This window comes from Thunnus thynnus, chromosome 2, assembly GCF_963924715.1.
Source record: "Thunnus thynnus chromosome 2, fThuThy2.1, whole genome shotgun sequence".
Lineage (NCBI taxonomy): Eukaryota > Metazoa > Chordata > Actinopteri > Scombriformes > Scombridae > Thunnus > Thunnus thynnus.
The window spans coordinates 37,352,575-37,365,603 of record NC_089518.1 but is presented as its reverse complement, the minus strand read 5'-3'; the positions used below and the strand labels follow the sequence as shown (position 1 = coordinate 37,365,603).

The 13,029-nt window shown below is 39.0% G+C and overlaps 1 protein-coding gene across 1 annotated transcript; it reads right to left on the bottom strand.

The window, feature by feature from the left end:
* Positions 1-583: 583 nt before the first annotated feature.
* On the bottom strand, positions 584-12,889 carry slc2a8 (solute carrier family 2 member 8). Its single transcript, XM_067573028.1, has 10 exons — positions 12,198-12,889; positions 10,595-10,757; positions 8,345-8,551; positions 7,230-7,329; positions 4,977-5,188; positions 4,510-4,659; positions 3,683-3,791; positions 3,397-3,573; positions 2,427-2,572; positions 584-852 (listed from the first exon to the last, which is right to left on the bottom strand). Exons 1-10 carry the CDS (start codon positions 12,290-12,292, stop codon positions 706-708), a joined length of 1,506 nt encoding a protein of 501 aa, XP_067429129.1. The 5' UTR covers positions 12,293-12,889; the 3' UTR covers positions 584-705.
* Between the last annotated feature and the right edge of the window lie 140 nt (positions 12,890-13,029).

Below are 13,029 nucleotides of genomic sequence, written 5' to 3'. Positions count from 1 at the left end.
ACTTAATTAATTCTTCTCTTGGACTTGATTTTATCTTGACCACCTTTAGGTCTGGCCTTTAATTTGATTGGACTCAACTGACATCTTGGCTACAGACAATGAAACAGTAACATTTAGAGTGTAGAGATTCAGTCTGAGCCTTGGAAACACAAATCTGTGATGACATAAGTTAGACCGAGCATAACATGCTTTTTTGTGACTTTCTGTCATTTATATACTGTTAAAATCTTAGATGTTAAATATAGTCAAAGTTCCAAATTTGACTATTTTACGTTACCTGTTTGCTCCATTTTGAAAAAGTGAGTTTATTACTAGAAGGCTTTAGGATCAAATCCCAGAGCTGACAGGGGCAGTGAAGAAGAAACACTCTCGTCTTTCAAAGCATCAGGTTTCCACTGAGCGCTTCAGTAAAACTCATCAGTGGCTAACGGTGACGCTGTACTGAGCAGCTGGCAGGAAGTGAAACTGTCTTTATACAGTTCACAACTCTACCTGACCTGTCGACTAACCCCCATGTTTCAGGGATAAAAATAAATCATAAGAAAGTGTTTCGATCAGCTTCACAGGCTTAACAAAGATTAAAAAAAAATGCCCACACAGTGTCCCGAGGACCAGTCAGTTCAACTATCTGAGGTTTGAATTAATACGGTTTTCAGTTTTTGATGTGAGTGATTTTTTTTTTTTGGCAGGTGGGTCGGGGGAGCTTTATGGACCTGATGTCCCTCTGAATATGGCTTCGATCTGCTCGAGTGTCTTGCCCTTGGTTTCTGGGATTAAGGCGATGGTGAAGATGACGTTGAGGGTGCACATGGAGGCGAACAGCCAGAAGGTTCCAGCGCTGGTTAGAAGAATCTGGAAGAGATCAGAGTAATTATAGACGGAGACGCTTCAGTCAAGGAAAGGAAACCAAGAGGAGGGTTCATATTCTCACAATAGATAATGTAGCTGCAAGTTCCACTTCTCTAATATAGATGTTAAGCATGTTCAATGTGTTCTGTTTGTGGTTTTAAGGAACCCTTATGTGTGATTGCAGGCGACTCTTTTGCTTTGAAAATACAAAGCAAGAAAGGTTTTCTTCTCTTTGTCAGAGTCCAACAAACTTCTTTTTTGCTCTGCTTCAATCTAATTGCTTTGTGTTTTTCCCCTTATTTAACTTTATTCAAAAATGCTTTCATGAAATGTCGTGTTGGCTGGTGTATTTGTTGTCATTTCATGTCTTATTGTCTTCTGATTGGTTGGTTTGTAGCTGTGGGTCATAGCAGCAGTAGCATTGTGAGAATTTAGTGCCAAATTTCTGACACTGTCAGAGAATATGGGAAAAAAACCAATGGAAGAGGAAAAATAAAAAGGGGACAAGGAGAAACAAAAACATGTTGGCATTGAGAGTTGTCAGGTAAACAAAATGGAAAACTGAGTTACTGATTGGAAAAACTAAGATATGTGTGTTCATACTGTATGTCTGTGATAAAGTAGCTACTGTTTAGGACACCAGGGAGTGTTGCTCGCTTGAATATACATCAACAAAATATTTAAATGGCTCTAAAAAATACAATAACACACATAAAGGCAACAAGACTGTACATAAAACTGGAAGACAGAGCAAGCCATGCAAAGAACTACAGACAATTATGAATAATGAATGAAGTGCCATTTTATTCTTGGGCTGAAACTACATTTTTTAAAAATAATTATTGAATAATTTGTTGATTATGTTTTCATTTAATTGATTAATGGTTTATAAAATGTCTGAAAAAACTTTTAAAAAATATTTCTGAAATTTCCCAAAGTGACTTCAAATTCTTTAGATTGCTTATTTTGTCTGACTGATCCCAAATATATTCAGTTAATAATGATATAAAACAGAGAAAAGTAACAAATCCCCACATTAGACAGGAACCAGAGAATGTTTGGCATTGTCATTGTTTCAGCTCTAGTTTCAGTTAAAGTGGTGGAGTAGAGCTTCTGACTGAACGAACAATAACAGATCCAAAAATAATCCCACATAAACATTCAAATATATGGAAAGCCAGCGAGGACGTGTGTGTGTAATGTTTCTCGTGTTTCCTTTTCTCATAATCACATTCAAGCTCTTGACATTAGAAGCTGCTGTACGTTATTCTGTGAAGATGAAATATTGCTGTCATGATTGCAAGAAAACAGTCAGACTTTACATTGAGCTGATGAAACAAGTTAGTCCGTGATCATGAGGAAGTGGTTTTAACAGGATGTTATTGTGAATTCACTGAGTTAATTAATGCTGAGGAAGTGAAATTATAAGGGAAACGGTTTCGGAATATCAAGAAAACCTGAATTTATATAGAGATCACACAACCACCTTTTCATGATCAAGAAAAATAGAAAAAAGCAAAGAAGATAAGAAAATTTTCAGCAAAGCCCTTGAAAACGGTGTCCTGTTAAGTACTCACCATCATATCCTGGAAGGTTTTGGTGACTATGAACGCCATGCTCCAGTTGGTGAGCACACAGACGGCGCTGGCAAACCCTCTCACTTTGAGTGGGAAAATCTCCGACATGATCAGCCACGGGATTGGACCCCAACCCAGAGCGAAACCTGAACACAGAAACAAAGTTTAATGAAGCAGCTTCTGTGGAGGAGACTGTCATGATGTACCTGTTTCAGGAACATCTGAATTTACACCCATTTAATCCTGAAAATCATCATCACCAGTATGGTTGCTTAATTTGGGCCTTATGCAGGATTAGACGCTTTGCAGATGACTCCTGAATGTATCTTCATGAATTAAAGAAGCATTATCTAACATTATCCAGACAAGATCTGTTGATGACTGAAGCAAATTTTCAAAAAACGTGGACATGTATATTGTAGAAGTAAGTATTGATGTACAGATGGGATTTATAGAAAGTTTATGGAAAAGACTTTTGGAACGACAGGAGAGGAGGGAACACTGTGAGGGGTTCACCTGGGTCTGCAGCCAAAAGCTTTACACAAAAGCAACTCGGGGGGGGGAGGGGGGGCGACAAAAAGACTTGTATCACATTATCTTGATGTCTAGTATAGTGCAACTACGAAAGCAATTTAATACCTGTTTTAGGATCATACTGGTCAAAATATTAAAGTATGATCAAAAACCAATTGGAAATATGTATTACTTGATAATGATGTAATGTTAAAATGTCACAGTTATACTTAATAAATTGACTTTTTGGAACATCTACTCAGTGTGCAGCCATTCTTTGTCTTGAGATTGCTTTTGTCTTATTTTCCTAAAGACACAAAATTATTTTACAGTCTTTGGAATCTTGAATCAACACCCTCATTCTTCCTGAGCATTTGAATATAAATGTTTTATGTTACTGATAAGTCAACAATAATATCCTTGACTGGATTAAGAGTTATGTGACCCGGGAGCTCACCTGTGATGAAGATGGCCATACTGGCCAGGGCCAGCCAGGCCAGGTCAGCGTGGGGCTCTTCACCCACCTGGCTCTGGACGTCCAGCACCAGGTCGCTCGTCAAGGTGGTGCTGTGAACTTTGGATATCAGGTAGAAATAAACCCCGAACGCTGTGGTGCTGATCGCCATGGCAACACCTTGATGATGAGTGAGAAATCAAACAAAATCTGTCACGACATCGCAATCCTGCTTAAAGAGAGATGTAAAAATCATAAAAGATACAACACATTTGAATACTCTTGATACCTGACATGATGAGAAGAAGTTTTCTTCCGGCCTTGTCCATGATCAGCGCTGCCACTCCTGTGAAGACCACCTGAATCAGACCCACGATCACTGAGGCCAGGTCACTGTCCTGAAATACAACAATTAAACATTCATTTATTCTTTCAGATACAACTGTTTCTGAATCCTTCTTATATTATGCTAACATTTATTTGTTCAGTGTGGGTCTAGTTTATCTGCAACATGTCATTTCATTAATCTGCTGCTATAACAGCCTCCATTCTTCTGGTTTCAGGATTTCCACCACATGTTGGAACCTGGCTGCAGAGATTTGTTCCCAATCAACCACAAGAGCATTGGTAAAGTCCACCACTGATGTTGAGTGATAGGACGTCACTCCAGATCACCGCAAAAGTGTTGAATGGGGTTGAGGTCAGGGCTCTGTGCAGGCCAGTCAAGTTCTTCCACACCAAACTGGGAAAATCATTTCTTTATGGATTGTTATGTTGAAACAGGAGAGGAACAAACACAAACTGTTGACCAAACGTTGGAAGAACACTATTGCCCAAAATATCAATGTATGCTGCAGCATTAAGATTTCTCTTCATCAGAAGTAAGCAGCCTAGTCCAAACCAGGAAAAGTACACAAACGTATATGGAAGGGGGTGTCCATTGTAGTATATCGCCGGCCTAACACCCAGTAGAAACAGGTATCTATGGAAACACTGACAATACATGTCTATGTAGTGGGCATGTGCCAAAATTAACATTTTTGTAATTAAACTGAGCATTTAGTTGAGTTTGCCTTGATCTCCCTCTAAACAAATACATGTTTAAAGCCACCTCACCTTGAAATGTGCCTGTTCAAATATGTTTTCAGCGTAGAACATGATGGCATTGATCCCAGTCAGCTGTTGAAAGATCATCAGCATGATGCCGATCACCAGAGGCTTGTAGACACCAGGGTCCTTCAGGTCGGACATCTGGAAACTAGACCCCTGAGAGGAAACAGGAAGATAACGGTCATCGGCTGAAAATGTTCTCATTGACAAAACTCTCAATAGATAGATACGATCAGCAGACTGCGACTTCATTGTCTGGAGCTGCAGACTTGACCTTCTGACCCAAACAGTCTCTGTGTTTTCTTCAATGTTTCCAGTAGTGATTGCATTACCACAGAGGAGGAAGGAGCTGTTGTAGTAGTGTTGTTGCTCCTGGTTTTAAACAGCGCCTACTGTGGTGACTTCATGAACCATACTGTTATATGTAGATGCCGTCCAACGCTTCACTTTAAACCAGCTGACCGTCAACTCACCTGCTCGTCACAGGCGTCCTCAATGCGGGCGCACTCCCATTCGACGGGGGCGTCCGGTCCTCGCAAGAAGCGCAGCGCCTCCTCGGCTTCCCGCCTCTTGCCCTGGGACAGCAGGAACCTGGGCGTCTCCGGCATGAAGCACATACACACCATCAGCAGCGTCGGTGGGATGGAGCTGCAGATCGCCAGCCAGCGCCAGTCCAGGTATAGACCTGCAGGAGCGGGCGAAGGATTGGGAGGGACTACGGATCAGTCTCAGTCTGTCCATCACTCACACGACACCAGGAAACAATTCATAGACTACTGACAAAAACTAAGATAAGAGATCATATTACCGCCCTCTTAATGTCTCTACATTCGTTACCAGTTTATTACAGAATCAATTTTAAGATTCTAATCATGACTTTTAAAGCACTTCATGGCTCCAGACTGTATTTCTGAATTATTCGCCTCTTATCAAGCTGAACGTAGTCTGAGTGTCGTCCAGGTTTAAGACTTTGACGGAGCTTTTGGGCATCTCAACTCTGGAGCAACCTGCCTGATGAACTCAAGTTTGCAAATTCAGTGTTTTCTTTTAAATCGCTTCTGAAACACATTAATTTCAAAAGGCTTTTTAATAAGCTCTTTAATTAAAATTTGTTTTTATTACTATTATTTTACTTCTGAAAATATATTTTACATCATTCCCTCCATTTTAGAAAATTTGTCTGCATGTATGTTTTTCATTTTGTAATCTCTGGGTTTTGATACGTGTTATATAAATAAACTTTATTAGTATTATATTATTATTATTTCTGATGCCACTGACTGATGTTTATTGATGTTTGTGATGTCACTGCTCCATTCTGACACTTTCTAAATAACACTGACCTTCTGTATTTAATTTATATTTATGTAAATTTGCAAAGTTCCAACGGTTTCAACAGTATTTCCTGTTTTTGTTTTGCAACCACCTAACGGCACAATGGTGACGTTGTCTTCATTTATCTCTCATGTTCCACCCACCTTCCTACATACTGTGGTTAGCTAACAAAATGTTTTTTTTCTGTTCCTCTTCACTTTTAATTTCATTTTCTCTGATTTCACTTAACAACTGTCACACCGTGTGTTACGTTCTTGACCTTTTGTTATACAACCTATTTTCATTGTCGCCATAATACCAAGAGAAAGACTGTAAAGATCATACTTTTATAGATTTATAACAAGATGGTTGTACAACAGCTGCATCACATTTGGTTTTTCATAACACTAATTTAATAACACACAGTTATCTCCCGTGTTGCTTCTATTTTCTGATTTTACTACTTTAAAACATGGAATAACTGATGAACTAGAAAAACAACAGTCTAACTAAGATGCTAAATTTACTGAACAACAAAATTATTTTGTTCTATGAATCAGGAATCAGACTGAGGGGATGCTGAGGGGTCCTGAACCCCCTTTAAGGGACCTCCTGATTGAAAGATGAGTCCTATTCTGGATTAAACTTGACTTTGTCCTTTTGTCCCACTTCTTAAAACTCCAAGATCTGAGGTTTTCCCAGAAGTGTTCCAAACATGCCGAGTGACTTTACACTCGCAACTGTCTTCATCTGCTGCGTCTAAAAACACATTTCTCTGCTGAACCGATTGTTACGCTTTATTTTCTACACTATTAACCTTTCAGCCGAACAGCAATTGGTTTGTGATGCAGCTGAATGAATCCCGCTCCGGACACCAGAGGACCTTAAAGAAACTCGAGACATCCCACCACACGTGACACAGCAGATTCTTCTATTGGGTAAACGTGAATGGTATGCAGCTAACGAGATTAGCAGCAAGCAGCTAGGTTCAATAGGGCTGCTGTCGAAGTGGCCGCGGAGGAATGTGATCGTATCTGAGGATGATCACATCACATGACAGCCAGGTTTTGGTCATCTCTTCTACACAACCTTTGATCTAGAGCTTTAAAGCAGTGTAACATCCTCAGAATAATTGATTGATGTCGTCACTGGGTGTTGGATAGAGAGTGACGAGGGAATCAATACAGATGATGACAAGAAACAATTAAGATATCACACATTTGATAGATAAGACAGGCAGATTTGTGGGTTTGCATAGTAAGTTGTATGTTTCATCATGGAAAAACTCTCTCAATGATTTACAGCTTGTAAACTGCTGTGGCAGAGTAACCTCACATGACATCAATGTGAAGTTTATTAAGTTCCTTCACATGCTGAGAAAAAAGAAGTTTAAGGCCGCAGCACATACGTACCTGCGAGATACACTCCCATGATGCCGAGCACCACCATGAGCTGCACGCAGGAGCCTAACGTCCCTCGAACACGTTCATGACACATCTCAGAGATATACAGCTGATCCAAGAGAGAAAAACAGGTCAAGTTAGTGAAGGATTTATTGTTATTATTTTTTTTTGGCATTTTGATAGTGACAGTAGAGAGATGACAGGAAACAAGGAGAAAGAGAGAAAGAGATGGGGGGATGACGTGCAACTTGCGTCAAACCATTTAATTTCAGGCATTTTAACAGACTTGAGAACAAACAATGATTTACTGCTTTGCTCAAAGACGCTTAAACAAGTTCTGAAAAGTTCAGGTGATTAAACAGATGATTGACAGAAAAACCAATAGTTTTGATAACGATAATAATATAATTGTGGGGATATTAGAAATAGAGATGATAATACAATGATAAGACATTTATCAAGAAAAAGTGCCACATTCTCAAATGTGAGGATTTGATACCCATCACCCCTTTAATGGGTTTTATTGGACTGTTGGTCAGACAAAACAAGTAAATGAACACCTTGGACTTTGCTGCCATTCAATAGATTAATTATTAATAAGAAAAATAATAGAGAAATGAACAGATCAGAATGAAAAGAATCATTAGTTGCAGCTTAATTTCAAGTACCTGACAGTCTGTTAAACTGCTAAACTCTACTCACAGCTACATTACAATGACTCCAACAGTAGAATAAGTTTAACTGAGCAACAGTCCAACATTTTGGGAAAGACGTTTGTAGATCATTAAACCTCAGCGTAAGAACATTAACTTTATTTCTCTGAGTTGCATAAAGAGATCAGCTGATCATCATCAGTCTGCAGACTTAAGTATATTCCAGTATTACTGTGAAAATACCACAAACAAATATGCAGGTGAAGAAATCTGATCTAAATGGTTTAAGAATAATAAAATTCCTGCCTTTAACTGATTACTCATCTGTTTTTTAATGTGCATATAATTGTAGCGAGGCTGGTGGCCACAGGGCGGGACGTTACAGCAACAACAAGAGGACAAGAGGAAGAACAGCCAGAACATGTCAGTGTCATGGCGGAGGAGATGAGACAAACAACAGGTGCTTCTTACCGGGACGACCAGCGAGGTGACTCCGCTGGCGACGCCGGTGAGCACCCTGCCGAGGTGAAGCATCCAAACGTTCTGCGCCGCGATGATGATGGTGAAACCGAAGACAAACGGCAGCGAGCAGAACATCAGACTGAGCTTCCTGCCGATCTTCTCCACCATCCAGCCGCCCAGCAGGCCGCCCGCCGCCGCTCCCAACGTCACGATGGACTGAAGACACAGACGACACGGAGCTTAATGTTGACAGAATACTTTCTATGATTTAAATCAACATTTTCCTCCAGCATACTGTATGTAGAGGTAAATGTCTAAATTCTCTGGTTCCAGCTTTAGTCCTCTGTGACAGTAAACTGAATATCTTTGCTTTGTGGACTGTTGGTAGGTTTCATCTTGGACTTTGGGAAAATGGTGATAAACATTTTTCCCAAATTTTCACAAATTCCCATTTACATACACATACAATTTATGATTATACACATTAAATCACTAAAAAGGATCAGGAAGATATAAAAATGATCATGTAAAAGTATGTTTGCTGATCTCACAAAATCTCATTTAAAAAAAAATATTTTGCTAAAAGACAATAAATACAAGAATATAACAAAATAGTAAAACATCATGTAGACATTTGTATTTCTATTTCATATTACTGTTACTGTAAATATGAGACATACTGAAACAGTGAACTCTGTAAACAGACTGTTTGAATAAAATACAGAAACATAATTTCATTGTCTTCTGTCTTATTGGCAAAATCAATTTGACTTATGACTTGTCTAAACTTTAGCAAATTTCCTTTTGCTGGCAGTGATGCACTTGTTCATTCATTTATTTGATTTTTGAAACAAGAGTTGCTGGTTTTCTCTTTGTGTATTAAATATCTTTGGACTGTCGGTTGGACAAAACAAGACATCTGATGACATCAGCAAGGACGCTAGGAAAATGTGATGGGCGTTTTTCACTATTTCCTCACATTTTATAGACGTTTTATTTGATCAATTAAAGGAGAAAATGGTCTTAATAATGAAAATAATTGCTAGCTGCAGCCATAATAAATAGATGTCATGATTGCATGTAAAATTAAAGTCTATAATGGAAGATATGCCTGAGTTGATATTGTGGTTTAATGGTGCAAATTCCCAAACAAATTCCACACAACTGATTGACAATGAACCTGGGGCCCCTGGGGCTTCTGGGGCTCCTGGGGCTTCTGGGGGTCTGTGGGGGTCTGTGGGGTCAGAGGGCAGTTGCCCACTTTACCCGGTTGGCAATGCTTCCTTGCCATAATCAGATGGATTTTCATGTCGTTTATTAACTTTGTTCTGTCCAATTCTTCTTTACTTATTAAAAATGCAGCTTCACTCTAGATGTAAATAACTTCTGTAATTCTTCCATATTTAGCTTCACACATAATTAAGCAAGATTTAATTTCAACTACATTTTTGATTTTGCATTTGACTTTGATTAGTGTGAGAATCTTTTCTGTGTTTCTTTTATACTATAAATAGGTTTTTCAACTCAAATGAATCAGTCAGACGTGTTTGGAAGACATGTGATACATAAAACTGCTGAGAAAGTTAAAAAATGGCTTTGAAGCATGTGATATTAAAGAAGGGTTCACAATTTTACAAGTGTGTCTTAAAACAACAGTCAGGAGCCCAAATGAACATTAAACCTGTTTTTCTTGCTGTAATCATTCCTCCTGTTCATACTGACCATTAGACGATCCCTTCATAATGACCTTACAATGGAAGTGATGGGGGACAAAATCCACAGTCCTCCTTCTGTGCAAAAATGTATTTAAAAGTTTATCTGAAGCTAATATGAAGCTTCAGATAAACAAAAACGTCCAAATGAGTCAAATCAAGTAGATATCTTTCAACGTTACAGTCTTTTTAGTGTCAAAGTCCCTCTTTTTGTTACTATATTTCCACCTGCAGCTCAACAGGGAAACACTGTCCGAGAAGACACAAAGAGGGAATTTGATGCTAAAAAGACTGTAAATGTGTCAGATATCCACTTGATATGACTAACTCAGACTACTGAAGCCTCATATAAGCTTCACAGAGACTTTTAAATGACTGTGTGGACACACTGTGGATTTTGTCCTCCATCACTGACATTGAAAGCACATTTGAAGGATCTTTTAATATCCAGTATGAACAGGAGGAATGATTACAGCGAGGACTGCTGTTAAGACACTTGAAAACCTGTGAACCTGTCCTTTAAATCATTATGGCTTTTCCATCATACCCCAAACCAGGAGGCCTGGACATCGTCCAGCCGCAGCCGAGGGTCTGAGATCTGGGTGAGGTCAGGGATGGCAGGAGAGCTGTAGCCCAAAACAAACCCGAAGCTCATGGGGCCCAGGACGGACGCAAATGTTGCAAGGTACAACTTCCTGTTCTTCACTTTGCTGTGAACATAAAGAGGAACAGAGCAGAAGGTAGGCAGTAAAGGTTAAAGGTTACAGTGTCACACACGATCAAAGGTCACTTCAGCTGCTTATGTAGGTATGTTTCCACAATAAAGTACTTCAGATAAAGAGCAGAATTCTGCAGATTGATTTATAATCCATTCATGTTTCACATTGCATGATAAAATCACTGTTAAAAAATGTCTTTTTTCACTGCAATCACACAGTGAAGTATGATTTTATCACAGTAACATTGATTTTAGCACAGTAATGTTACATTTAATACACATTTTAAACACTAAGGATGATTTATTTTTATGGTTTATGGTTTATGAGGTTAACTTGGGTGACTTTTCCTATTGCTCCAAGTGGGGCAGCGGCAATAATACTACATGACCTTAGATGAGTTGGTTACATATTCAATATTATTGGATCATATGATGATGATATGATCTCACCATGTTATCATTCTACACATTGCTGTTTCCCAAATTATTGATTCTGAGCAAGCTGTAACTCAAAACTAGCAAAATGTGTTATTAAAGTTTATTGTTTTACACATATGAAGAGTTTCGTTTCATATAATGTACAAAAGTTCATCACTTTGAATAACAATTTGATCTTTTAATATCTGACTTTGCATACATTTTAAATATATTGACATCGAAAACAATCATTTTTAATTCTTTTTTTATATTGCGATAATGATTTTAACCATATTGCCCGGTCCTGGGTCCTGACTTGAAACTTGCTTGAGTTGTGTAATCCTGCAAGTTTGCATTACTTTTTCTCAAAGACATGTTTCCTTGTTACAATTAACAGTACCTGTACCTACAGTACAGTTTGCTTTCTTGGTCTGTTATGTGTACACATGTATTGCATGTTTGTTCATCCTGGATGACGGATCCCTCCTCTGTTGTTCCTCCTGAGGTTTCTTCCATTTTTCGCTGTTACAGGTTTTATTAGGGAGTTTTTTCTTATCCGCATGGAGGGTCTAAGGATGGAGGATGTTGTATTGCTGTACAGATTACAAAGCCCCCTAATGCAAATTTGTGATATTGGGCTATACAAATAAAAATGTACTTGAATGACTTGACCTGACAATAAGTGAAGATTGACTGCATTACCTCATGATGATAACAACTTAAACTCTATGTAAACTTGAGGTTCAGTGTGAATAACACAACTTAAGCCACCTTCAAGTGTCTGCTAATTGATTTTCATATGGCACAGGAGTGAATGGAAATGAATGAACCCCTCAATAGTAGAAAAGTGCATTCAGACGTCTAAAACACAGCAGCACTGTTTGCAGAATGGTTATATATATGCAAAGTATACATGATAAGTAATGAATGGGCGGAAACATGCAAAACCAGTGGAATATGGTCCTTTATCAATTGATTTTTGTGTCGATCATGCAGTGAACTGTGTGTTATTCACCTCAGATAAGCCTCATGCTCAGACATGAGTCCAGTCGGATCCTCATCACCTCCCTCCGCATCCAGGAGCCTTCTCCTCTCGTTCTGGATGTCCATACTGATCCTGATGTTTGCCCTCTCTTGTTGTTCTCCTTTTACATGGATCACAAGTCAGTCCACACCAAAACAACTCCTGAAGAAAACCAACAGCGGCTGCAGTACAAACAGGACACCGTGCAGCCACACGGAGACGGGATCAGAGAAAATGAACTAAACGGAATCACAGGGAGCCGAGAAGTAAACATCAGACATTTCAGCTGAGAGTATCTGACCAGCTAATAATCGCCTGTCAGCGATGATTCTTGCTTCCTCCACCAGTGCTAACTTGCTTTGTCAACGTTTCAGTCAGCTGATCATGTGCACGCCTGTTATCCCGGATATGGTTTCCGTTTTCAAAATACAAGTATTCACGTAGCGAGCTAGTTAAGCGCTTGTTATTTAATCGTTTAACTACATATAGAGGAAATACAGATGTGCGCTTTTATCACTATCAAACTGAAACACAGACTTTTTGGCATTCACCGTTTCCATTGAGAATTAACCTAGCTAAAGCCACTTCCATTAGCAAAGCTGTTAGCTAGATTATTAGCCATAGCTGTGAAGACAGAAGCACAGACGTGATGTTTTTAACATCTGTTTAAAGTTAACATCTTAGCTACAACACTATCAGCGCTACTGAAACCGGAATATTACGTGGTTTAACGCTGTATAGACGACAGTTAAACCACGGCGGAAGTGACAGGGATGAACTCCCACTCACTGTCGAGACTCTGTTTAGAAAATAAAAGCCTCTT

Bases quoted from the DNA above. Each gene is read 5' to 3' on its own strand.
- slc2a8 (XM_067573028.1), bottom strand. From the start codon at position 12,292: ATGGACATCCAGAACGAGAGGAGAAGGCTCCTGGATGCGGAGGGAGGT. The intron at 4,660-4,976 runs GTGAGTTGACGG...GTTTCCTCTCAG, and splicing joins AGGACGCCTGTGACGAGCAG to GGGTCTAGTTTCCAGATGTC. The intron at 853-2,426 runs GTGAGTACTTAA...GATCTCTTCCAG, and splicing joins AAACCTTCCAGGATATGATG to ATTCTTCTAACCAGCGCTGG.